At 42.3% G+C, this 27,932-nt stretch overlaps 2 protein-coding genes across 2 annotated transcripts; both read right to left on the bottom strand.

The window, feature by feature from the left end:
- Positions 1–3,601: 3,601 nt before the first annotated feature.
- Positions 3,602–5,124, bottom strand: LOC122404213. The gene is made up of 3 exons (XM_043408143.1): positions 5,036–5,124; positions 3,729–4,155; positions 3,602–3,673 (listed from the first exon to the last, which is right to left on the bottom strand). The coding sequence occupies exons 1-3, from the start codon at positions 5,122–5,124 to the stop codon at positions 3,602–3,604; spliced, it is 588 nt and encodes a 195-aa protein (XP_043264078.1).
- Positions 5,125–26,147: 21,023 nt separating this feature from the next.
- LOC122404212 (piggyBac transposable element-derived protein 4-like) lies at positions 26,148–27,105 on the bottom strand. The gene is made up of 2 exons (XM_043408142.1): positions 26,259–27,105; positions 26,148–26,164 (listed from the first exon to the last, which is right to left on the bottom strand). The coding sequence occupies exons 1-2, from the start codon at positions 27,103–27,105 to the stop codon at positions 26,148–26,150; spliced, it is 864 nt and encodes a 287-aa protein (XP_043264077.1).
- Between the last annotated feature and the right edge of the window lie 827 nt (positions 27,106–27,932).

Genomic DNA, 27,932 nt, shown 5'->3' with positions numbered 1-27,932 from the left:
AATTAGCACCCCTACCAATATCCTGTTGGGAGAATCAAAAATATGGCTTCTTCGCAACAGAGCCGAGTTCCTTTGCAAAAAATATTTAATCAAGAAGCTATCCGTTTCTGGAACTGATCTATATAACTGTATTCATAAAATTACATCTTCTTCGTTTTGGTGCGGCCTAGTGGGCAAGTGTCATTCCATTCTTCCTATTCAAATTAATTCTCTGTTTCATATTAAATCCTGTCTTAGAGTCGGCAAAAACTTCTCTTCATATTTGTACAGCTATGAAGCTTTCCAATCTGTTGCTGAGGTTAATTGTGATATTGGTCGTTCTGCTAAAAACTCAGGTGACCCCGGTGTCTACTTTTTGGAACAATTCTGTAATAAACCGTCAAATTCGATTTCATTCTTTACTGATGGAAGCCGAGATGATGAGGGTAATGTTGGTGCTGCTTTTCTTTCTCCGGATATTAATGTCTCATCCTTGCTTGCGCTGAATAAATGGGCTTCCAGTTTTACTGCAGAATGTCTTGCTATCAAAAATGCCTTAGTATGTGCCTCTAAGCATTCATTTGATAATGTTTTCATTTATTCTGATTGTCTGAGTGCTCTTTTCTCCCTCTCTAAGTTCACCATAAATGTTAATTTTAACCCAATCTTGTTGGATATCAAAAATATTATTCATGACCTGGCTCTACGTAATATAAAAACCCCACTTCTATTGGATCGCTTCTCATTCTGGTATCTTTTATAATGAGTATGTCGACACTTTAGCAAAAGAAGCTTCTCGCCTCGAACCGTCATTTGATTTCCAGGTTCCCTTCACTGACTTCTATCAAGTATTCAAAAGAGAGGCTAAGAATGAGACTGTGAGACAGCTTCATGCTCAAGCCTCTCACAAGGGCACCAAATATTTTGCACGCTTTTATAGCGATTCTGCAACTCCTTGGTTCACTCGAAAAGCCCTTCCTAGGGATTTTATTTGTTTTACCAACAGATTACGTTCTAATCACTTTCAACTAGCTGTCTCACTTGTCCGAATCAATCTTGCACCAGACACAAGGTGCCAATGTAATTATCCAGAGCAGGATCTTAATCATATCATATGGCAATGTCCTTTATATGATTCTGGCAGACCGGACATGATTAACCAGCTGTGCTCTAAAGGCTATTTCCCTCCGTACACGATTGATGCTTTCCTTTTTCAACCACTTATACCTCCTATGATGGTTATATTTAAATTCATTAAGAAACATGATCTTCAATTGTAATTTCGTTCTACATATTGTATAAGTAGCTACTAAGTTCACTATCTCATGTATGTAATTTTGTAAAACTATTTTTTTTTCTTTTTTCTCTCTCTCTTTATGTATACTTGTGCTAATAATCCCGTAGGGGGTTACAGTGTAATAAATATGACGGAGAAGGAGCTGATTTTACATGTTGTTCGATATCCTCGCGTTTCTGGATCAATGTCGCCCATGTCGAGTGTGGCAACAACAACACATTTCCTCGAGTATCGCCAAGAATAATTTCCACAGCGGACACAGGTCCTACCGCGATTCTAATATCCAGGTACTTGTATGCCGTGGATGTGAGGGCAAACCTCCTCCCCAGTATATAAGGCGTCGAACGTTGTTTATTGCTATCGTAACATATAGAAAAAGTATGTAAAGAATGAAAGGTAAGTAATAACGCTAAGGAAATGATGATAATAACACTTACTCGCGACTTATGCACGCCGTTTCGCGAGAAATGTAGTAATTCATGTTTGTAGAATCCAATAGATAACGTTTCACGACGACGGTGACGACGATACTATCAAAACGAGTGTGCAGCACATAAAAAAATGTAACGATGCATCAAGGGAAGCGAGGTGCGGGGAGAGGAATTTTTATGTCACGTGTTCTTCTGCGAAAAGTGCAACTTTTGCAAAAGCGTTTTTAGATTACCTTGAACACGTCCAAACGTGCAAATTCTATGACATCACATTCGCGGTACGAATCGACCGAAATCATGTGTATCATGCGAATTTTTTATGTCACATGTTCTTCTTCTTCTGCGAAAAGTGCAATGTTTGCAAATACCATTTATATTACCATGAACACGTGCAAAAATGTAGCCCTCAGCAGAACGTATAACATTGACGAGCATTATGGGCGCGGGAAAAGAAATTAGATGCCTTTAAAATATGATATATTTTATTGTATATAAAAAAATAATAAAAAAATAAATTAAAATACTAAAAATTAAATAAAAAAAAGTAAAAATTAAAAAAATTATTGTTCCGGCAACGGCGGCGGCGGCGGCAGTGGCGACGCGAGCCGCGGCAGTTGCCGGGGCGGCCGTAGGGGCCCATCGATGTCGACGAAATTCTGCATTCGAGGCCATCGGAAGTACGGAAAGTGCATGCTCAATCTCTGTAATCGCTCGAAACGCTGGAGCGGTGGCGATGGCGAGGATGGCGGTGATGGTGTGGCTGGTGGCGTGTGGGGTGCTTAGTGGCGACGGCGAGGGCGGCGGAGACGGATCGTTCTAGAACCCACAATAACTGATATAATATTCACATGTAATAAATGCCATAAACATTGGTATGTACATACCTCCTCATTGTCTCGCCGGGGCAATCCTTCGAATGCAGGAATAATTCTCGAATTTACCATATTGCTGTTGAATGTCGACTGAGAACTGATCTCGCTGCATCTGCAGGCTCATGCATGTAAACGTATATCTCGAAAGACGCATAGCTTGCAAAATAGGATGTCTTTGTTCTTCATGATCTTCGAAATCTTTGTTGACCATCTCCATTCTTCCTTGCATGTATCATTGGCTAAGCCGAATCACTTCTCCTTCTTCTTTAAACCGATTATTCGACTAGTCCATATCAGGTGAACATGTAGGGGTACCACTTTTGAACGTGTCTCATACCATTTTGAACATCCAATGTACCACATTTGAACATCTAATGTACCACTTTTGAACATCAATCGTACCACTTTGAACGTGTATGGTACCCATTTGAACGTATATGACACCACTTTTACATAATAATTATAACTATCATCTTAATCTAGTGTACAAGACATCTGTTTTAAAGTACAAGTCGCTGTATTCGCCCAAGGTTCTAATGCCGAAACGCTGCCAGACAGTCTCGGCGTGCGCGTAATCGGTCTCGGATACAGTCTCACCCGTTAATGAACTGTAGAAAGACTCGCGTGGCGGTAAGCATGGATCCAGCAGTTTGTCCGCGCGATCAAGGTATTCATATGGAAATACACCCTTCCGCGTCAATAAATAGAAATCTTCGATGGATGTTTCAAATTGAGATCGTAAAATTTTTAATTTATCTGTGCTAAGAAAAGATGCTAATTTGTTGAGACTGGTATTTGAAAATTTTTATGAATCGATGAATCGCAATTTAATACAATATCGTGAGTCTGATTCTTCATTCGTATCTTCGACATTTTTCGTAAATGAAATATACTTTTCTTTAGTAATGGGTAATACAGTAATGTGGCCTTCGAAAGCTGTAGCTATTTCTTCGATAATAAAATGGGAATCGTAGCCGGATAAATTATGAAAAACTATGGGGATATAAACGCATTTCTATAATTTAAATTGCACTCTGAATGTGCTGGGCCTCTAAACTGCCCTGATAGATGGCAATGATCGCGGACTCGTATATCTGTAGCCTCGAATGATTCTTCACAAATATGACAGTGTGTCGAATTGCGAAATACCGACAACTGCTCAGTTGTTAAATCTAGCATGGGTGTGTTCTTTGCCAGAATGGGTTTAACAAAATTTGCAAAATTTTTCAACTCTTTGACAAACCATGAAACGCAATCCGCATCGCGATGGCATCGATACGTCGACAGCGATGCATCGTACGAGCAATGTATATAATAACCAATACTATGTACCTCATGTTTCTGGTACATGCACAATTTGCGGTTCTCCGCATCCTTTTGGGTGTCCACCGTTTTTTGCAGGACACACTCCAGATCGGCATATATTACGAAGGGGAGCCGTTCCTTCCTACCGCGATTATCGAAACTGAGCCATTTACTGTCCTGGCTGGGCAACAGGATGGCGCAGTTGTTTATCTCGCGGCAGTCAATTGTGTGGGTGTCCAACTTCTCGGCAGAGCCAAAATAGTGCATACATCTGCCAAACCAAAAAAAAAAAAATTTTTTATTCAATCTTTTTTTCATTGGGAACATTTCATAAATTTCTATACGTACCGGTCACAGAAATATTTTTTTCTCTTGTGTCTGCTCAACTGCGCGACCACTAGTCGGGATAAGTCTTTGATCCAGACAAAATGTCCTACATCGCTGCCTCCCTGTTCCGGCACCAGTTAATACGCGATTATCAAACGCGTTGAAAGTGTCTATTTCGCGCCACAAAAGTCCTCTGCTAGAATGTCCAGCACCTTCGCGTACGAAACGGCCGCGCAAGGTATGTTTCAGTCCTTCGAGTCGCGCGATTCGAACAACCAACGATTGTTGAACGCCGATCGATAATCGCGGGCGTTTCACTCGGCTGTGTTCTTCTAAAGATTCGATACACTCGTTGCACAGTTCTTCCCACGCGAGGTACTCCCCCCGTGAAATCAATCGTTCAGATCGATCCAACAATTGACCTTCTACTCTCGCGAATTCTTCCATGGTTGAAAATGGAATGTAAATGTATCGTATTTTCCATGCAACGTGTTACAACAATTTGAGACTACGCGCAGTTTAGAGCGTGTTTTTATATCACCACGCCCATTTGGTATCTTTGCCAAACTCTTTCGGTGTTCCCTCGCATGCATTGCATGCAAAAATGACAATCCGTCCCAACATGGTTCTATGCAGTTTCTGCGGATATCGTATAATTCTGTCCCGTGATTCATGCATATGATGAATTAGTGTGCAAGATCGTTCGAAACACAGTCTCTGCTGATTCCGCATAATTCTAAGATTCGACGCTTCCCCAGATATTATATTACATTCAACACGTGTCGAGACTTTTATCCTTGAAGGTAAATTTATTTTATACATACCTATCACAAAAGTATTTTCGACTATTATGTTTACTCAATTGCGTGCTCACGAGACGAGATAAATTCTTGATCCATGCGAAATGTCCCATGTCGTTTGCTCCTTCTAAATACAACAAATTGACATGCCTCTCCATCTTCTTATCGGCGACTCGATAAAACTAATGTTTTATAATCATTTGTTGCTTTAATAAATATATCATATTTTAAAGGCGTCTAATTTCTTTTCCCGCATCCATAATGCTCGTCAATGTTATACGTTCTGCTGAGGCTACATTTTTGCACGTGTTCATGGTAATATAAATGGTATTTGCAAACATTGCACTTTTCGCAGAAGAAGAAGAACATGTGACATAAAAAATTCGCATGATACACATGATTTCGGTCGATTCGTACCGCGAATGTGATGTCATAGAATTTGCACGTTTGGACGTGTTCAAGGTAATCTAAAAACGCGTTTGCGCGTTCCTGGAGATTTATTTTTAGCCTATCTTTTCCATTGATTCGCTACATATTGAATCGCGCAATATTACTGCAGGGATTATCTTGTAGATTGCGAACTGTTAGCGTGCGCCATCAATGATATTGTAGTTGATGCTCGTAAGAAAAAACATAACAATATATTATCATTTAAAACATATATTATTTCTCCAATTTTATCCGTCTTCCACCATCTCCCTCCTCGCCACCTAATTCTAAGATGCAACGTTTCAAAAGTCTTATATTTCTTTATGCAGTTCTTCATGCAGCTAAATGATGTCATTCGGCGCGTCTGCTCGAGGGGGTTCAAATTACATGCAATCGCGCGTTACGCTGCGACGTTAAGATTGAAATAAACATTTTGAAGAATGATTTGCTTCAGAATAAATACAATTGCAAATATTGCATATCAATGTCATTTTCTCCGATCGATGCGGCATTGATTCGCTACATATCGATTCGCGCGGTGGTGGACCAAGGTTGTCCCTCCCCTCGAAAGAAAAAAAAAAAAAAAAAATTTCCGGTGGTGAATCGGAGTCTGAAAAAAATTTCGGAGATCATTCCCTCCGTCTGAAAAAATTTCCGACGGTGGTACAGGTCTGGAGAGGTCTCCCCGGCGCACAGTGGGCAAAATCGAGCTAAAATGGACAAAATTCGGTAACTCACAAGGAACCATCGCGAACGGTCCGGCTTCGATTTTGATGAAACTTTGTACACTTAAAAAGCAGCCAAAAATAATCGACACGTATTTTTTTTTAGCTGCGGTAACTCGAGTTTAAGGGGTGAAACCACCCCTTGAAGTTTTGGCTCGAAACGGCTATCTCGAAAACGGAAAGAGATACAAAAAAATTGTTAATGGGCGAGGTTAATGGTTTCTTATGTACAATAACATGGTGTTAAAAAATTTAAAAAAATACAATTTGTTTATAACAAAAAAAAATTTATTAACTTAATTTTTCATTTTATTGAAATTTTCATAATGACAAAAAATGACGAGCATTTTATTCCAAATCCATTGGTATGCGATTTTTTAAAATTGCCTCCTACAGTTTTGCAGATTTTGATGATTTACATCTTGCGCGCACATCCATTATGGTAGTAGCCGTTCTAACTTTGATTTTAATGAAGCACTGTAGGCTTGCACTACTTCTAGAGGACAAAATCGGGAAAAATGCAAGAATACCAATTTGTTGATGGAGGCTTCGTTAAGAAATTATTAACGTTTAAAGTTCCGCCCGTACTGAATTTTTTTCTCCGAAATGCCCAAGATTTCGGGGGAATGTGTAATGACCAAAAATGATTGTAATCGAACCCTGCAACCGAAAATAATTTTTTCAGAATGGTTTGAAATTTTTTAATTTTATTGAAAAATTTCACACATTCTCGAATTTTTTTCTCAAAAGTGCGTAGGATTTCGGGGGTATATATATTGACCAAAAATGATTGAAATTGACTCCCGCAACTGAATATAATTTTTTTAGAACGATTTGAAATTTTTTTTTTTCGCTGAAAAATTTAGGCACCCTGTCAATTTTTCTTAAAAATTCGTTTTTCATTTTTAATAATTTTGTTTGACGCCCTACAAAAAAGTTGGCCAATACTTTTTTGTAGGTACCTATGAGCTCTACTTCAGAAAAAAGTTTCATTGAAATATATTCACTATTGTAGGAATTATGGCTGTTTGAAGATTGGACCATTTTTATGGGGTTTTTCTCATTTTGCATGGTCAAGGATCAACTTTTTGCATATTTTTGTAAAATATGCGTCGTTTGCATTTTTGAAAATTAAAATCTTTCAATCCGTTCAGAATTTATGACATTTTAAAGATCCGCATGAAATTTTCGGACAACATTTCTGGCCATTAGGGATGTGCGAGACCCCGAAAACATCGGGAACCCGATGGTCGGGACGAATCGGGAAGAGGTCGAGTCGGGTCGGGTCGGGTTCCCGATAGTTTCGAGACTTTTAAATTTTCGGGATTCTCGAAAAAAGTCGGGATTCTCGAGGGATTCGGGATTCTCGAAGGAGTCGGGATTCTCGAAAGAGTCGGGATTCTCGAAATAATCGAGATTCCCGAAAGAATCGGGATTTCCGAAAATTTCCGAGAGCCCACTAGTCATTTATATTCGTTTTAATGTATACAGGGTGAGTCTCCTAACATGACGACCTCAAATAACCCAGACCTAACCCAGACCCTAATATCTCAATAAAAAAATAAGTTAATAAAAAACAGATTAGAGCACTGTATGTTCCTCTAGATACCATGCAACTTTTGTTTCAAACATTTTTTCGTACAATGAATACCTTACGAGTTATTTGAGGTCGTCATGTTAGGAGACTCACCCTGTATACATTAAAACGAATATAAATGACTAGTGGGCTCTCGGAAATTTCGGAAATCCCGATTCTTTCGGGAATCTCGATTATTTCGAGAATCCCGACTCTTTCGAGAATCCCGACTCCTTCGAGAATCCCGACTCTTTCGAGAATCCCGACTCCTTCGAGAATCCCGAATCCCTCGAGAATCCCGACTTTTTTCGGGAATCCCGAAAATTTAAAAGTCTCGAAACTGTCGGGAACCCGACCCGATCCCGAAAAAATTTCGTGTTCTCGACCCGACCCGATATTTCGGGGTCTCGCACATGCCTAGCAATCACACAGAAGTATGGACGGTACCGCCGACTTCTGTATGATTCAACGTGTATACGTTGGAATCGACCGTTAAATGCCGCACAGGAGGGGTCGAACACCCTATTGGTGTATTCTCGAGCCCTCCAAGATATGCAGTAAATTTAAACTAATTAAACTCGATCGAGATTTGCTCGATCGAGAATCAGGTGAACTTGCACGAATCGAGATGCGAATCGCGTTTTTCAAGCAAGGTGGGAATGAATTTCCGACCTTTTCGAGCAAGGCTCGCTACACCCTTTTAACAATAGCAGTCTTTTCGGCTTTCTCGCAAGAGGATTTTCCCTCTTAAATCGCGATTAACTTCTGATCGAATCTGATCGGGAGCCGATGCGTCTCGTTCAGAAGTCGCCGTAAGAATGATACGGATTGACAGCCGAAGACGTCGCCGCGGTACTCTTACTGGTCGATCCGTGGCGCTGTCTGAATTTCGGCCGTCTCTCCTTGTCACATTATCGGCGCACTACTCTCTCACGGTACTGACGTCACTAACACCGTTAGAACACTCGAATCGAAAGGTAATGAGCCGTTACCGATGCCAGAAAAACTAATAATACACACGTTTTTCAATCACCGTTCGCTATACAAATCCAATTAGAGATAATCTCTTACTTATTGTACGTTAACAGGATTAACGGTAATTGCGGCCGAGGATAATCGCTCGGCATTATGCAATCTTTAAACATAATGTAAATTATTTATGTGTGATGGGCTTACTCTACATATATTACAGGATGTCGTCGATTTCTGGCCTGTTAACACATTACACACTTTACCATCAATCATGGTACAATATAAAGCGTGAGCTATTTTAAAACATTTATTGGACGCATTTTCCACTATAGCTGTAGGCTGCAGATTTTTAATTTCATTCATATAGAAATTGTAATTCTCCAAAGTGTTGGATGCTGTTTCTTTGGCAAATTTAAATTTAATTGGTCTGCAAAATCTTACAGAGGATGGCCTATCATTTTTCCATAAAACACAACTACTATCGCGACTGTCTGTCAATATTAACGGCACATAACATATAATAAACACTGTACTGTCAGACATAACTTTTGTATTTTCGTCGTTATTTGTTGACAACTTTTGTTTAAAATTTTGTTGGCCAGAAGCACCATCCATTCCCCACATTCCATGTAAAGTTAACTTTTCAGTGTCTATATCGGGAAAAACTTGATTTGGTAGTGATTTCATGATTTGAGATGTTGTGTGATCCAGAAGGGATTGTAATTTGATTTCAGCACCATTTTCAGTGACAGTTATATTTTCAGGGTAACATTTTTTTTTAGCAGCCTGAATCTTCGCATAAGAAGGATAAAGTTTATCTCCGAATAAGCGTTCACTATAAGTTCGAAGCAATTCGTATTTTCTCTTTGATAGACCCAAGTCTATATACATTGCCAGAACTTCATTTATAAATGATTCTTTCTGTTCATTCTCTGGTAGCAAATATTTGCAGTATTTTTTATTGTTGGGTGCAACAGCTGCCCCCAACTCTTCTTGGCTATACTTGCTACGAAGCTCATGTGACCGTCTTTTTTGGGTCTTACTGCTACAATCTTCGTACCATTTGCGTGGACGGCCACGACCACGATTCCCTACATTGCCACACGATGAACTATCATTGGGATTAATAATAGCAGGTTTGGGGCGCATCATTTCAAATGATATTTTAATTTCGTTTTCCATAAACTGCGTGTACTTTTTTACAAAGATTGCTCGTGCTCGATTAACATTTGCCCAATATTTTGAATATTTGGAAATAAAACTATTAGCTACATGTTGTTTTATTTGTAATAGTTGCGTTTTATTGTAGTTCTTATCTTTTTTTATATATTCCATTATTAGTTCTGTGGCGGCCAAGGCACCACATACGCCTTAGCTGTTCGAAGCCGCTACAATGTATGGTTGCACACGAGACGATGGTTGCACACGAGACGATGGTTGCACACGAGACGACCAGAGCCGCGTGGTCGAAAAGCCGTTGTCGTCGTCTCTGACCGTCTTTTGTTTTTGAAGGCCTCTTGGTACGGGGGCGATGATCGTACCAGAGAGTCGAGCGTAACCCGCACCACGAGTCACGCTCAATAAGACGAAAATCAAGAATACCAATTTGTTGATGAAGGCTTCGTTAAAAAGTTATTAACAATTACATTCAAAAATTTCGAATCGTTCTAGAAAAATTATTTTCGGTTGCGGGGATCAATTACAATCACTTCTGGTGAATAGACATACCCCTGAATTCCTGCGCATTTTCGAGAAAAAAATTCAGTACGGGCGGAACTTTAAACGTTAATAACTTTTTAACAAAGCCTCTATCAACAAATTGGTATTCTTGATTTTCGTCTTATTTTGACCTCTAGAATCCCCCATTAAAATTTTTCCCAGGGGTGGCCGAATACCCTGTATTTCGTTCATCAAGTAGTAGTAGTAGTAGTAGTATGTATTTAATGTTCCCCTTAGGGTTACATATCTCCTCTCCATTCCCATACAATTCCTCCTTAAACTAACTTATTCTCTATCTTCCCCCCATCCTCCCCTCTCCTTCCCTCCGCTTAACCTACTCTTAACCTAGCCTTAACCTACATGCCTTGCCCGCTCGCTACTCTCGCCTCGCCTCGCCACGCCACGCATTCGCTCGCTTCGTCTCTCTTTGCCTCGTTTCGCTTTCTATTTTCTATCCTAAAATTACCTTAAAATTACCTTAAAATTACGCCTCCGCATTTCCACGCCCGCCTCCTTCGCCTTCGACTTCCCTTTCCCTCCTTTCATTCCACTCCTTCTTTCACTCCTTACTCCTTTCCTACCTCCCTCCTTCCTGAACTCTCTCCCCCCTTTCCTCCTCTCTCTCTCTCCTCTTTTCCTCCAGTCTTTCATCCATCCCTCCCCTTTCCCTTCTTCGTCCAAAATTTCCCTTATCTTTTCCCCAACCTCCTTTTCCTCTGCCTCATCCCCAACACACCGATCCAAGACGTGCTCCCACGTCTCTTCGCACATCCTACATTTCCTCTCTTCCTCCTCTTCCCAATATCTCCCCCCCCCCTCATCTCGTTCCCCAGCCTATACCTCGATCCTCGTACCTCCCTCTCCCCACCCTGCCCTCAAATACTTCGGTACCTCTTCCACTACGATCTCCCCTGTACCACTTATTGTACCTGGACTGCCTTATCCTGGCTCTTCTCTCCTCTTCCTGCCTCCTACCATCTTGCTCCCCCCATCCCTCCGACTCCTCTCGCCCTCTTCTCCCTTCCCCTCCTTCCCATATCCCTCTCTCCCTTCTGTACTCCATCCTTTCTCTCTCCCATGCCGACAGTTCCACCTCCCCTTCCCTTTCCCTTTCCCTCACCTCCACCAAGCACCACCTGGCCATCACCCCTCCCTCTCCCCTACCTAGTTTCTCCTCGTATCTCCATGCTCTTTCTCCTGCCCCCGCCCTCAACTTCATTCTCTTCGTCTCCTCTCTCACCATATACCCCGGTGTCCTCCAATCCACCCCCAGCGACCACCTGATGTACCTCTCCTGCATTCTCTCCATAGCCTCTCTCTCTTTCCACCCCCAAATCTCCACCCCGTATCCCGCCACTGACCACACCAGGGTATCAAACAGCCACATCCTCCTTCCCCAATCCCTCTCAAACTTCCTCTTACCCAATCCCCCATACCTGCCGCATTGCCACCCCCGCCTTCTTTACCCTATCCCTAATTTGTGCCTCCTGCCCCCCATTCCTCTTAAACACATATCCCAGATACCTAAACTCCTTCACCTCCTCTATCCTTTTCCCTTTCCATCTCCACTCCATCTTCCTTTCCCTACCTCCCCCTTTCCTGAACCTCACCACCTTTGTTTTTCCCACATTTATTTCCAGCCTCTTTTTTTCCAAATATCCTTCCAACCGCCTGATCATACTCTCCATCTCTTCCTCTTCCCTCGCCAACAACACCAGATCATCGGCATATGCTAGCGTGCAAATCCTCCTTCCCCTCACTTCAACCCCTCCCCACCTTCCTTTCCTGAACTCCTCCTCTATATCCGCTATCAGTATATTAAAAAGCATCGGACTCAGCGGGCACCCTTGCCTCAACCCCTTTGCCGTCCAAAATCCCTCCCCCAGCTCCCCTCCCACTCTCACTCTGCTTTTCGTTTCCCCATATATCTCCCTCACTCTTTCCCTCAGCCCCTCCCTCACCCCTCTTTTCTCCATCGCCTCCCATAACACCCTCCTATCCACCGTATCAAACGCCGCCCTCAAATCTACAAAGAGCGCCACCACCTTGCCTCCCGTCCCTGTGCTCATCTTCCCTATAATGTGATTTAACACATAGATGTGATCCGTCGTGCTCCTCCCTCTCCTAAACCCTGCCTGGTTTTCCGGGATCATGCCTTTCCCCTCCACCTCCTTCTCCAACTTCCCTCCCAGCACCGCCGCATAAATCCTATAAAGGGTCGGCATTAACGTCACCCCCCTATACTCCTGCATCCTCGCCCCGCCCCCTTTTTTCGCCGTTCATCAAGTAGTATAAATTCCATTTTAAATATATTCATTTGTTAATAACAATGTGTTATTAATTTTAAAATGTTATTAACACTTGAAATGAACTTAATTCAAGATATTTTTTACGAGAGATTCACATAAATAGCCTTTCTTGATCCTGGGAATTTCCCCTTAAATATCTACGTGAAAATACATATAATACTATATTATTAATATATTTTCAATAGGCAAAAGTATGCAAACGAGATTTGTTTCTTAATTTTAAGGATACTTTAAAGAAAAGATTTATCCTAGTTTCGTTCAGGCATAATGAGGCAAACTTATTAAATTTCGCATCGGAAGTTTACTTTCTTATTCAAAATCGAGCTAATACGCTGGGGCAATTTTTAAACTTGAAAATAATTGTTAAGCATATTTCAAAACAATATTAAACATTTTTTTATCGATGCAATATATAAAAAGCTATATAAGCAAATTTTTTCATAATTTTTCACGTAGTTCTAGCTGCATACGATGAGTTTGAACAGATATAAAAATATTACGAAACTAACCGGATGAGCGTTAACGACAATACTTAAATATACATATCAACTTATATTTAATAACTTTCAACTGATTTTACTTGATTTTCATAAACTTTAAAGTATTGTTAAAGACGTGAAATAATTAATTTCGGTCATCTAAACAAAAGTTAAAATTCGATTTTTGTCCTCATGTCGCCCACTGTGCGGCGGCTCGGTCTGGCCTAATCCCCTCCACGATTGCGCTATCCCCCCCACTCCGCGGCTTGTGCGCGTGCAACCAATTTTCCTCTCCCCGCAGGCCCCGCGCCCCACTTCCCCGCGCTCATTACCCCATGGGTTAGAACCCGCCTTATTATACTAGAACTCTCAACCTTGGGAGAGGATGGTGGGACTGGCTCAACCACATGATGATAAGCAGGAGCATAGAGTCCAGATGAGTCCAGAACAAGTTCTCTATTAACACTCGCATTATAATAAAGTCCGCGAGCGAGAACACGAGCCGAGATTTCAAAAACACCTCCAAGCTCGTCGGTCTCCGCACCATTGTTGCACACGTAACCAGTAGCTAGATGAATACTACTGTTTGCAGTAAACCAATCACGAACGGACGGTTCACTAGGTCTCCACGTTTGTGTAATCGGCACAAATCTTGATCGAATCTTTGCACCAGGCATAGCTCCAAGAGTCTTAAACCAGGAAGCAGCAGTAGCGGTACCATAAGCACCAAAGCCACTACGATCAAGCAGCACAAATACCGGTTTCATTAGTAGCATTATTTGGTAGATAACGCATACGTAGACTGAGAAACTTAAATTCGGAGTACGTCGCCGAAAAGGATGACACTAGGAATGATGAAGCGACAGTATAATACCATCGATGGGCCGATCCAGATGTCGAAGCGTAAGGGACGACTCTACGAATGTTCAATCGCGAAACACCTCCAGGAACGCCAAAACGTCTTCTTCTCCGTGGTCTTCTTCGACGAATACGAGCCATACTGGCATTGTCCGTCAACGAAGCGGTGGTAAGGAGAAGCCTTCTTCGATAAGCTGCTCGAGAAGATCTAATGGTCGATGAAGCCTTAGGCCTCTTCTTCTTAGAGTACTTACCAACACTACACACGACCTTTCGATCTTTACTCATGAGATTCCTCTCTCGAGGATAGCAAACCTGAAGCGGTCAGACGAGGACTTTGACGTTTAAATACTAATAAGATTATGATGACTAAAATGAATATAATAACTGTGGGATCGGGAAGATAATGACTCCGCTCTGTTCCGTTCCGCACAATTTTATTGTTGCTGTCGTACAACGACGTGACTCGTGGTGTTGGTTACGCTTGACTCTCTGGTACGATCATCGCCACCGTACCAAGAGGCCTTCGAAAACAAAAGACGGTCAGAGACGACGACAACGGCTTTTCGGCTCACGCGGCTCTGGTCGTCTCGTGTGCAACCATACATTGTAGCGGCTTCAAACGACTAAGGCGTATGTGGTGCCTGGGCCGCCACATAACTAATACTAGTAACGATAAAGAGGTTGTTTCAATGCGATTGAGATGATTTGTCGGACGAGTAGAATTCAAAAGCAAAGCAATCAAATTCAAACACTCCAAATCCGAATGACAAATCATTGAAATGTTAAGTAAATGAGGACAACTACGTCCAAATCGAAAGCAAGCAAAACAAATGAAATTAAGATAAAATCAAAACCTCAACAGTCCTGCGAGTCCGTCTATCTCGAGACGAAAATTCGCGCCTTATTATACTACTATTATGTATTATGTATCTATTATACTCAATGCCAAGCTCAATGTATTTGTATATTACACATACACTACCGCTCATAAGTTTGTGCACACTTCCTTAGTTCTTATATCTACCTGAAAAAAATTATGATATCTTTGGTAAATTTAATTACTTTGCATGTATTCTAGCTCTTACAGTATTAGAGAAGATATTTGAGTAATAATTTATTAAATATCTCACTGGTAACTATAAAAAATTATTATATTTGTAGGATTAAAATTGTAATTTAATCACTTAGTCAGAACTCGCGAATTAACAAAACATGGAACAAGGAACTTTATTAACACCAGAACAAACACCAAACAAATAATATTCACTAAATCGTTACAATCGTAATCACAAAACCGTTATAATCGTAATGACCGTCACGTACAATCGTTTCGTCGTCGAATCGACCGGCAAAAGACCCCGTTGCCTTCTCGACGCGTCCTTTTTAACCCTTTCCCGTCCCAAACATCCGCCGATTCCATATCCGGAGAAGTTTCCAGAACATTCCCGTCGTTTCGCAACAACGTTCCGTTACCATACTTCATACATTCATACATCCAATCATGCAATCGTTCAGGGTCGACACATTCACGCAATTCAATCCTTACCAGTTCCACATCCGGTAATCTTTCCCGAATGTTCTTAACATTTCCAAACATTCCATCTCTATGACCAACGCACTCATACATTCAATCGTTCAATTAGAGTCGACACATTCAGATCACTCAGCCGTTCTTCACGATCGATACGAAACGACGGAAAACACTCGTCTCCTACATATTTCCTTTTCGTCTACGTATCCATCGCGTGCTTTTATGACCGCGTTTACCAGTCGTGGCATCCTGGCTACTAACTTTTTCATTATTTCTATACCAATGAGGTTCCACTCAGAATCTAAGATTTCCCACAAATGTTTTTCTGACTTGGGACATCGTTTTCGAACTTGTCTATCTATGTGATCCCATAGTTTTTCTATGGGATTCAAATCGGGCGATTGGGGTGGCCATACCATCATTTTCACTTCAAAATTCTCTTGCAATTGCAGTAAATAATTTCTACATATTGTAGAAGTGTGCTTCGGGTCATTGTCGTGCATAAATGTAAAATTGTGGCCAATTATGCGATGTCCAGATGGAATTGCATGTTCTCAGAATGTTCGGTAATTATTTAGATTACGGACGGTAACACCGATTTCGGTGATTTTTGAATATGTTATAGAAATCAACATTTTAAACAACTTTTTCCTATACATATAACCGCCGCTCGGCCTTAGTTTCCGAGATATTTCTTGAAAAAGATCGCTGCTACTACAATGAATTCTATCTATACGTACGTGCCGGTGGCAGCGTGTGTGTAAGCGTTGAATCGCCGATCGTCTCTTGTTTCTGTAGAGATATCGAGGAGGCCAGAAATGGATATGTATAACGGGTGTACTTAAAAACTCGATTCGAGTAGCCGGCCGCCTAACGGCGGCCGGTATAAAACACATCTAACCCAGACCTAACCCAGACCTAATTCATTATATTAGCTACTAGGTAGAATAGTTAGGGGTAATTATTTAGATTACGGACGGTACTTCCGATTTCAATGATTTTTGAATATGTTATAGAAATCAACAATATTAGATTAGATTAGGTTAGGGCATTTTCCATTCCCGGCTGCCTCACGGCAGCCGGCACACACAAGTTCAAATAAAAAATCGTAAAATTTGGTTATTTATATTTAATTGTTACTATTTACAGTTGGAAATATTTCAGGAATAATATCAAACAATTTTATTATTCGATTATCAAAATCGTGTTGGCGCCGGAACAAAAATTCAGCTAAATACCCAACATAATGTTTATGGCGTGTACCATATCTTGGAATATTTGCCCTTGTTTCTCGCCACAAGCGTTCGATATTTTGTGTGTGCGCTTTCGTTTGTGGATCTACAAAGTTTATTCTATGATTCACTCTTAGAATGTCAGGTTTACAATCCCAGGTTTGATCCACTTCCGGATGATATCTAGCAAGGTGTCTGATGATCTGTCTGGAACTGGCACGATAAAGGCACGATTACTGGAACGTTCAATTCCTCCAAATATCCATTGGCCCGTAAGAAGTCGTCCTTTATTAAATTTTCGTTTCCCAATCTTGGCCTCATCAATCTCGACGACTTCATTTCCACCACCGATTGGAACGGAATGTTTTTCCACCCACAATGTACACAACCCACGACAAAAACTGTCCCAGTCTACAGCTGTCGTCGATGATATGTTTAGTTCATTTTGTAGAAATTCTTGTCGCGGTGGTTTTATCATAAAATGGTAGCCGATAAATCGACAAATGTCTTGAATAGGGGCACGTATTTCACTAAACCATGTATTATGTAATGCGCTAATTTTTGAATTGCAGTTTATTTTCACTTTTCTCTTATTTCGATTTTTAGAATAGCAATAATTGTGGCACCTAAATACTAAATTATTACGGTCAAATGTCATTGGGTTTTCACTTCCACACTTCATGCAATACATACTATTATGGATCACTTTTTTTCAATTAAAAAATCAATTAAATCATTATAATTATTACTTATATTTAAATATTCGTATAATTTCATTTTGTATTATTTCCAGAAGTACACAAGGTTTCGAATGATCACTGGTCAGCGAGCCGCTGTCTGGAAAACAGTAGAAAAGCGACGATCGCATACTAACGCGTGAAGTGTAACACGGATGCACACGATCAGGCAGAATTTAATGTAATAGTTCCGACAGTTTTTCGAAAATATCTCGAAAACTAATGCCGAGCGACGGTTATATGTATAGGAAAAAGTTGTTCAAAATGTTGATTTCTATAACATATTAAAAAATCATTGAAATCGGTGTTACCGTCCGTAATCTAAATAATTACCAAAGTTTGAGTAACAGAAAAATCTTGAAAAAATCGTGAAAGAATCGTAATTCATTTTAACTTACCGCGGTTTTTTGTTAATCTGCGATTCCAGGGCCATAGAACAGATCTTTGCTTTCCGGTAGCAATCGCGAGCTTCGTGCCCTATTCCCCGGCAATAACCACAGATAGGCGGTGGTTTACGGTCATACCCTCGACGTTGCTCATTAATGAAATTTCGGCGTGGCTCTTCCCGTCGCCCATCATAACCATCGCGATTTCGCGGTATGTTGTTGTTAAAATTCTGGCCTGCGTGTTCCTACGGAACGTTATCTTGCCGTGGCGCGTCATAGCGCGAGAACTCCCAGCGTTCGTTATACCGCCTGTTGTTTAGTCTGAACGGCGGCCCGTCGCCTCTTCTATCCATTGAGCCGGTCTCCCTATCGCGCCCCTGTATCAATAACTGTTCATTGACGTCCGTTCGCGCCCAGCAATTTGAGGCGGAATCATTTGTCCGATTGCAATGAAAACAACTTGGGCTCGATTGGGTTACTGGACGCGTTCTACCCGAGTGTTCGGTTTTATTTACGTGGCCGTTATACCACGCCTTATCGCGTTCATGTTCAGTGAAAAGCACCTCGGCTCCGTCGAACGCCTCCCTCAAATTCCTAAACGTTGTGCGGTTCATTTGTCCCCTGATCTCAGATATCAGACCGCTAATAAAGCTACGCACTGTAAAATCATTTCTCTCGTCTATGGAACTCCGCGCCCCTTGCTGGATCCGATCGCAGTCTAAAATCTCGGCCTTCAAATCTTTTACACGCCCTATATGTATATTCGAAAATATGCTCCTTCGGGAACTGTTGGACGCTCGTTAATTCCGCGCGATAATGATCGATCGATTTCAAGGGATCGAACGCCTTCCTTAACCGATCCGAAAGTTGTAGGACGGTATCGTACGGTCGATCCTCCACGGCGAGGTACACCTGCCCTTGCAAACGATTCTTAATCAGCCTGACCAACGCTGATTCTGTGTGGGGTGGCAACACATCCCGCGCTCTTTTGCAGGCCCGCACGAATTGCAAAACGGGAATACTACCTTGATCAAACAGTTTTAGGACTTTATTCATAAAATCGAAAATACAAGTTTATTCGTCCAAATCGATATGGTCCCCTTCAAGGTACTCCCCATCGACTGCAATGCACTTGCGCCAGCGCTTGATCCAATCCTCGAAACACCGCTGGTACTCAATTTTCGGTATGTCCATCAGAGCCGTCTTCGATTTTGTCATGACCTCCTCTCGGGTACTGTAACGCGTTCCGTGAAGCAGTTTTTTAAGTCGGTTGAACAGGAAAAAGTCGCAGGGAGCCAGATCTGGTGAATTTGAAGGCTGCTGGATAGTATTCGTGTTGTTTTTGGTCAAAAACTCACGGATAAGGATCGCATTGTGCGCCGGTGAGTTATCGTGGTGCAAAATCCACGAGTTGTTTGCCTACAAATTCGGTCTTTTTTGACGAATTGCTTCGCAAACGTCTCATAGCGCCCAAATAATATTCTTTGTTGACTCCCTGTTTTTCTGGCAAGAATTCTTGATGCACAACACCATAGTAATCCATGAAAACCGTGAGCATCGCCTTCTTTCTTGATTGAAAACGACGTGGTATTTTCGTCTGGATTGTGTATCATACTCATAAATCCACGTCTCGTCTCCAGTGATGATACGTTTAATAAATGTTAGGTCGGATTCGGCCTTGGAAATCATGTCTTTCGCGATTTCAACGCGGTCCTTTCTTTGCATGAAATTGAGGTCTTTCGGCACCAGTTTTACAACGACACGTCTGAGGCCCAAATCACTAATCAAAACGTCTTGAACGGATCCATAAGCGATGTTCAAGTCCTCTGCCAGCTCTCTGATGGTTAATTTGCGGTTTTCGGACAACATTTCTCTAATTTTATCGATGTTTTCATCAGTTTTCGACGTCGACGGCCTGCCACTGCGTTTGTCATCCTCTACCGACTCACGGTCACTTCTGAAGCGTTCGTGCCATCGAAAAACGTTTGTTCTCGAAAGAGTATCGTTGCCAAAACACTTCTCCAACATATCTAAGGTCTGCGGGCCGTTAAATCCGTTTTTTACACAAAATTTAATGCAAACTCGTTGATGCTCAAATGATGCCATTTTAAAATCGAAAACACGAACAAAGGAGATGTACTCAGCACAGCGTAACTTTTACAAATATCAAGCTATGACGCTGAAATTGGGAGGAAATGTTAATGACAGATATGGTAACCTAACAAAAAAAAAAAAGCAATCGGGTGATTGACAGCGACACACGGTGGACAGTCCTAGAACTTTTTGATCAAGGTAGTAATTCTTCCGTTAAAATGTGGGATTGCCGCTACCGCTTCGCGGAGCGAAAAATTTACCGCGGCCTGGTTCTCGAAGCTATTATGAAAAAAATTTTGCGCGTTTTCGCTCGCTGGTTCCAGGTACTCGTGACGTTGACCACAGTCCAGGCTCGCGCCTCTCATGTTATCATACTCTAAATTCGATTGCTGGTTGCTGCTCGCGGGTTGGGTGTGAACCGATCCCAGGAAGACGTTCGATGCCTGCGTCTTCCCTGCTAATTTACATTCCATTTCCCTTAACCGCGCCTCTAATTCGCGCACCCTATCCTCGTTTTCGCGGAGTTTTTTCGCTTTTGCATCTAATTCGGCCCGCCGATTACTCATTTGCGCCTCCGCGGTTTTAAGGCGCTCCTCCTCTTCGCGATTCCTACGATCTTTTTTTAACAACGACTCCTGGAGTTCTATCAATTCGCTCTCCGTAGCCATAGTTTTACTGCGCGTCGTTGGCATTTCCACAACCCCTTTTAACGCGGAACCTTCTTAATGCGGAGTCCCTCAACGCGGATTATTCGACATAAGTTATTTATTCTTCTGACGCAAATTCGACGCGAATCATTCAATCCCAGATCCTTCTCCGTGAATCGTTCAACACGGAAAAGCTTTTTAGACGAAATTCTTTAATGCGGGGGGGAAACCGAAACGGATCCCTCAACGTGGATAAACAAAAGCCCCGTAACGCGGGAAACCCGAAAACGGAATCCCTAACTCGGGAAAGGATTCACCTCTATTACGTGACCGAGGTACTCTACCCGCGTCTTTAAAAGTTCGCATTTAGACCATTTTATAACTAACCCGCATTCCGCGGCCCGTCTGAGGACTTCTTCTAATCGCTGAGTGCCAGTTTCGAAATCCGTCGTGGGCACTACCAGGTCGTCAATGTATGTCAGTACAATTTTCTCCACGATGAGGTCTCTAAACGCGGTATTCACGAACCTTTGGAAGACAGCGGGTGAATTGCACAGACCGAACGGGACCTTTAAAAATTCATATTGGCCGTCGGGCACAATAAAAGACGTGTACTTCCGGCTTTCCGGTTCAACCGTGACATGACAAAACGCGTTTCGCAGATCTAATGTACTATATACAACATCATCTCGAAGAAGGTCCAGTTGATCTTCGATCAATGGAAGGGGATACCGATCTCGAACGATCTTGGCATTTAATTGCCGGTAGTCGACACACAGTCGGGCAGTGCCGTCCTTTTTCTTTACCAAAACTACCGGGCTCGCATATTCCGAAAGAAAAGGTTGTGCTATGCCATCGCGAATCCATTCATTAATTTGTCGATTGACCTCCTCCCTTTCGGAGGGAGACAACCTTCTCGGCGGCTGGTATACCGGTTCGTCGTCTTTTAGAATTATTTTCATTGTAACGCCTACATCGCGACTCCTATCAGGCTCGTATTCGCGAACGGCTGTTTCCACATCTTCTCGCAATTTCACGTTTTCAACGTGAAACAAATCAATCGCGTCGCGATCGTGATCGTGTTCGTGGCTAATGTACATGATTTCGGGCGTACTTTCCTGCGTGTTTGGTTGCTTTATCAGCGTCATTTTTCCGCCCTTGACTGACCATTCCGCAGCGTCGATAAAATCAAAGCCGAGTAATACACCATACTCTAAGACTACCCCCTTCACGACACGTAGCGTAGCTTTGCGAGTTTCGCCGTCGATCAATATTTCCGCGTTGAATTTTCCGAGCGTTCGGTATTCATCCGAGCCTATTTCTCGGAGAAACATTTTTTCGACCGTTAATGGCGGCGCCCCTATATCGCGATACACATTTTCGCGGATTAAGGATACGTCGCTTCCTGTGTCTAGGACGGCTACCGCGGCGCACCCGTTCGCGCGAATATCTTTTCTGTATTTGCTTTTTGTCGATACCGTGACAGCGAGGACGTTTCTAGCGCTTATTTTTTTTGTCGGGCAATCGCGAGAAATATGACCATACTCATTACACTGGAAACACTTACGACCTTTGTTCCGAGCGGGGCATTCCGGTGTAGGATGTCCCCGGTCGCCGCAGTTGGTGCATCTCCCCGTTGCGTTATTCGATGGACCCTCAGTTCTCGTCGATGCACTTTCCCCCTTAGGTGTTGCGTGAATCGCCCTTGCCCGGAGCGTGATCCTACCAAACACCTCCAATAAATCGGCCTTCGTCTTGAATCGTTGGAGGCGTGCCTGGTCCTGGAGAACAGGATCAGGTATCCCGTCGATAACGCAGTCGATCAGCTCCTCCTGGTCGATGGAGATACGATTTGCCAGAATCACTTTCTGGTGCAGGTAGTCAGCAAAGGTTTCTCCTCGGTACCATGCTCTTGCCTCGAACTGCCGCCTTGCTGCCAGCCGATTCGTCCTCTGGTGGAACATGGACTCCATTTCCCTCAAGAGGACCTCGATTGACTACTCCATGTGTTCCGGCCGGGAGCGGAACCAATCCAGTGCCTTTCCTCGAAGTTTCGACACAATAAGGATTCGAGCAGTGTCGTCCCGCAACCCATACGTGTCGCGTAAGAGCCAAAATTGTCTTGACCACGTCTCAAAGGCGTTTCCCGAACCGTCGAAGTGATTGATTAACCCTTTGCACTCCGAGTGTTTTTTTACTCAAGAGTGCGACAACTCCGTGACATTTTTGCGTTGGAGCATCTGAAAAATGAACTTCTGTTTCACTAAAAAAAAAGATCTGTTGTTATAAATTTATTTATTTAATTAATGTAGTTTGTGATAAAAGAAATATAATTTGATATTTATATTTTGTAATTCAACTTAATGTGATATTTGTGGAAACAATCTTCCATATGCATCCGTGGCTTATTTGGACATGTGTCACAATATTCGGTTGTTTCCCGTCTTCCGGAATTACCTTTCCGCTTAGAACACACTATACAGTCCTTTTTTATACCTCTTCGCATTACATGAAGTTTTCCATTTAACCTGTCTTCGGAAATGCTGCTGCAACTTTTTTTTGTACGTTTCACCCGGAAACTCTCTATTAGTTCGTCGACCAACTGTTTCACAAATTTCAAGTGTGTTTTTGGTTTTTGCCCATTCTGTTTTTTAATGGTTTTATAGAGGGTATACGCATTGATTATACATATTTCCATCCCCCAAAAAAATAACTTTTGCCACCACTTGAGAGATTTTCTTAGGAAGCAATAAGTTGATCCATATTGATCAGCCCGTTCTACATCACCCATTGAATGTGTGTAGTCGAGCACTACGTTAGGTTTACTGACTATTACTTCTGACCCACCTCGAATATATCTCTTGGTAGATGTCATTCCAATATTATTCCAGGTACTCAATAAAGTAACAACCCTTTTATCCTTCCAAGCTAACAGTGTTATATTTCCTTTTCTTTTAGCAACAGTTGTTCTATTTAAAAATTTTGGTTTTTTATAGTAGCAGGAACACCTTTTCTGTTGGTTTGAATAGTACCTGTTAGGTGGCATTTCATTTGCATTAATTCCTTAGCTAAAGGTAAGCTGGTGTAATACCTGTCTGTGTACAGGTGGTATCCCTCTGCGGTAGGTAGTAGTATAACTTTATTGCCTTCCCCTTAGGGTTACAAGCACTCCTCCTTATCTTACAGCCTTCCTTAAGCCGCGTCCCCACTGGGTCGGCTTTTGCCGTTCGGCACGGCCGATCGGCAAAAGCCGAGAATTGCGTCTACACTGCGTCCGCATCTGTCATCTAGCACGGCCGATCGGCACCCTAAGTACTTCTCGGCAAAGCCAAACACTGCATCGTCTTGGATAGCATGGCTTGAAAAGCCGACCGGCATGCCGACGAGTCGATCGGCACGATGTCGGTAACCATCAAAAGAGATCGTGCCAAGACACGAGAGCACGAAAGTTTCATGTCAATTTCGTTCCAAAACCATCATCGAGATACAAAGATACAGGAACTTTAAACGTTAATAACTTTTTAACAAAGCCTCCATCAACAAATTGGTATTCTTTCGCGATCGAACGGAAAATTTCACAGCGCGACGATTGCTACCTCCAGTTCTGAAAGGCCCAGGCAGGGCCATAAAGCCCCGTCTTGTAACCAAATATGGTCATAGGCGAAAGATTTTTTCCTCGTGCCCATATTTTTGCATAGTCGATGTTTCCGGAGCCCGTTTCTTCCTCCGATACGCGATTTTGGGGGTGTCAACCGAATTTGGTATTAACTTTTAGCTCGACCGATTGGTCATCGACTAAGGGAAGGAGGACCCATTTTCACACCCCGTTTGGGAGGAAAACTCTTTCCTCATACCTGAACGTGGTGGAGGAAGACTTCCAGGTCACCCCCAGAACGAGGGTGCCCGAGGTTTTCTCCCCAAGTCGAAGGCTACGTTAATTTATCGAAGAAAAAACGGGACTCCGGATTAGGACGCGACGAGTGGCCGCGCGTGTTTGACAGCTGTTTTATGGCTATACACAACGATTTGCAATTTTTTTTCTCCGTTGAAAAATTTAGACACCTAATTGGATTTTCAGTAAGGAATTTTTTTCTCGAAAGTGCGTACGATTTTGGAGGTATGTGTAATGATAAAAAATGATTGTAATTGATCCCCGCAACCGAAAATAATTTTTTTAGAACGATTTGAAAAATTTTTTTTCGCCGAAAAATTTCAGCACCTACTCGATTTTTTTTCTCGAAAGTAGATAGGATTTCGGAGGTATGTGTACTCACCAAAAATGATTGTAGTTGACCCCCGCAACCGAAAATAATTTTTCCAGAACGATTTGAAATTTTTGAATTTAATTGTTAATAACTTTTTAACAAAGCTTCCATCAACAAATTAGTATTCTTGATTTTCGTCTTATTTTGGCCTCTACTATCGCTCATTAAAATTTTTGCTAGAGGTGGCCGAACACCCTGTATATTCTTCTGCTACGTAAACTCGGACGCATCCAAAATCTTCGTTTTTTAGGCATTTTTTTTGCATTTGCTATTACTATAACTGCAGCAGCACCAGTTATTACTTCGTCGTCACTGTACATTTTTTGTGTACTGAAATGGCTTTGCCGCGGTGCATAGCAGTGGCACGGCCGTGCCGCCTTTTGCCGAACGCTGTGCCGATCGGCAAATGCCGAGCCGTGCCGACCCAGTGGGGACGCAGCTATCGGCAAATGCCGAGCCGTGCCGATCCAGTGGGGACGCAGCTTTACAACCTTCCTTAACCTAACTTATCTCTTACTCTTACTCTACCGCTCCGCACGCTTTTCCCCCTTTCTCTCATTCCGCTCGCTCTTAACCTACTCTTAAGCTACTCTTAACCTACACACTCTCTCTCTCTCTCTCTCCTTAATTCTCCCCTACGCCTCTACTTCCGCTCGCCCTCCCCGCCTTCGACTTCCATTTCCACTCTTTCACTCCATTCCTTCTTTCGCTCCTTCCTTCCTTATTACCTCCCTCCTTCACGCCCCCTGCCCCCCCTTTCCGCCTCTCTCTCTCCTCCTTCCCTCCAGCCTCTTTATCCAAACCTCTCCTCCCCCTCCTTCGTCTAAAATCTCCCTTATCTTTTCCCCGATCCCCTTCCCCTCTGCCTCATCCCCTGTACCTACATCTCTCCAAGACGTGCTCCCACGTCTCTTCCTCCCCTCCACATACCCTGCATCTCCTCTCTTCCTCCTCCCCCCAATATCCCCCCCCCTCATTTCGTTCCCCATCCTATACCTTGCTAGTCTCCCATACCTCACCTCTCCCCACCATGTCTTCAGGTACCTCGGTATCTCCCCTACCACCATCTCTCTATACCATTTATTGTACCTTGACTGCGCAATTTTTCCCCTCCCTCTGCGGTAGGTATTTTTATCTATTATTTTTTTAAAAAGATGTAACGGAATTCTTGTGCTTATTGGTAAATCAGGTCTAACAAAATTTTCAGAAGTTATACTTCCGTAATACGGAAGTATATTGTATATGTAAGCCGTTTCTGAATCTGCTAGCACAAAAATTGTTATACCCCATTTTGTAGGTTTCTTAGGATTATATGTGATGAAAGCAACTCTACCTTTGAATTTCACTACAGACTCGTCAACACAAATGTTTTGACCAGGTATAAAATATTCCGAAAATTTCGAATTTATGTATTCCATAAAATTGCTTACTTTTTGTAATCGACTTCTTAGGTCCTTGTTTGCTGGATCAGGTGTTTTGAGGTGCAGCATCCAAAATATTTGGTTGAATCTACTTCTTGTAAAAATGGCTGGGAAGAAAGGAATTCTACTATTTTCATTTGTCGACCAATATTCCTGCATGTTTGAAATTGGCATTGTTCCCATATTTATAACAACCCCAATAAATGCCCAGAATTCATCTCGTTCCACATCTTTCCACGTTTGCCACATAGAGTTTTTGGTTATTGTTTTCGAATTCAATTTTTTTGGGGTATAGCTGTTGGTTTCTTTTATGATTTCATCAACTAACTCGTCTGTGAAAAACAATTTGAAAAACTGTGAAGGTTCTAGAACACTTGAAGAAACTTGTGGTCCCACAACATTAGGTGCTACTGTAAAATCTATTCTGCCTGCTGGAACTTCATCACTCTCTGTAATATCTTGCCAATTGTCGTCATCTTCATCTATTTCTGCAGAATAACTACCAATGTCATCAGTATCACTCTCAATAACACATAGTTTCCGTTTCTTTTGTACTATTACGTCGCTATCATCACTGCTATCAGTATCAGTATATTCACTTTGTTGGGTATTATTTTCAACTAAATTGTCTACAAAAAATTCACTATCAATTTCATTAGCACTTTCGTTTTCACTGATCTCAAAACTTTCCCAATAATCTCCTTCTTCCATGTTTTCTCAAGGGTAAATCTATCTAATATAAAATAAAATTCAAAATTCACTAAGAAATAATGCACAGCAACTTTGAACACAGAATCTGCTAGTCATTGAACGCAAACTACACTGGTTTTTCTAACTGCACTGAAAGCAACTGGCGCAATAGCGGCGCCGACGGAGTTAGTGCAATGAAAGCATATGGCGCAATAGCGGCGCCTACAGAGTTAGTGCACTGATAGCACTGGCGCAATAGCGGCGCCTACGGAGTGCAAAGCCGAGATGCTCGTGCGGAGGGGCTCCGGGGTCGCGAGCGTCACCTCCGATCTTGTGGTGTGCGGCACCTGACTTGTTTGTATTGTGCGCATTACCTCTAATTCGCGCCTTGCCAGCTCTGCCTCCCGAATAGCCATCTCCTTCTCCTTTTCCAGAAGCTCGAGACGTAATTGCATTAGCTCCATTTCCGTCGCTCGGGTCGTGGTGCGTGGTATCTGTATCATGTCGTCCTGTACGGATGCCTCTTCTCCATCGGCAACACCTTCCAGTTCGCCTCCTTGGTCGAGCAGTCTTGCAATCAGCTCGTTCTTCGTCCCGCTTGTGGAAAGGGCTTTTTCCCGCAGGAGCTCCTTCAGTCGCGCCGTAGTGAAATCTTGCAACAGTCTTCCTTCCATTTGTGATTGTGTTCTTTCGCGCACTCTCAGATCGATGTCTAGATCCCGGACGAGCCCCCAAATGTAGGATCAGAAGTGTAAAATCTGCCTTTTTTAATTCACATGCACGAATTGGAAAAAAACACAATCAACGTATAAATTAATTATAATCGAAACACAACGTATCAACGTATA

Source organism: Colletes gigas, unplaced genomic scaffold, assembly GCF_013123115.1.
Source record: "Colletes gigas isolate AHSC1104 unplaced genomic scaffold, ASM1312311v1 Colletes_gigas_Sc00123, whole genome shotgun sequence".
NCBI lineage: Eukaryota > Metazoa > Arthropoda > Insecta > Hymenoptera > Colletidae > Colletes > Colletes gigas.
Note: the sequence above shows the minus strand (reverse complement) of the source record. Positions and strands in the feature narration are given on the sequence as shown.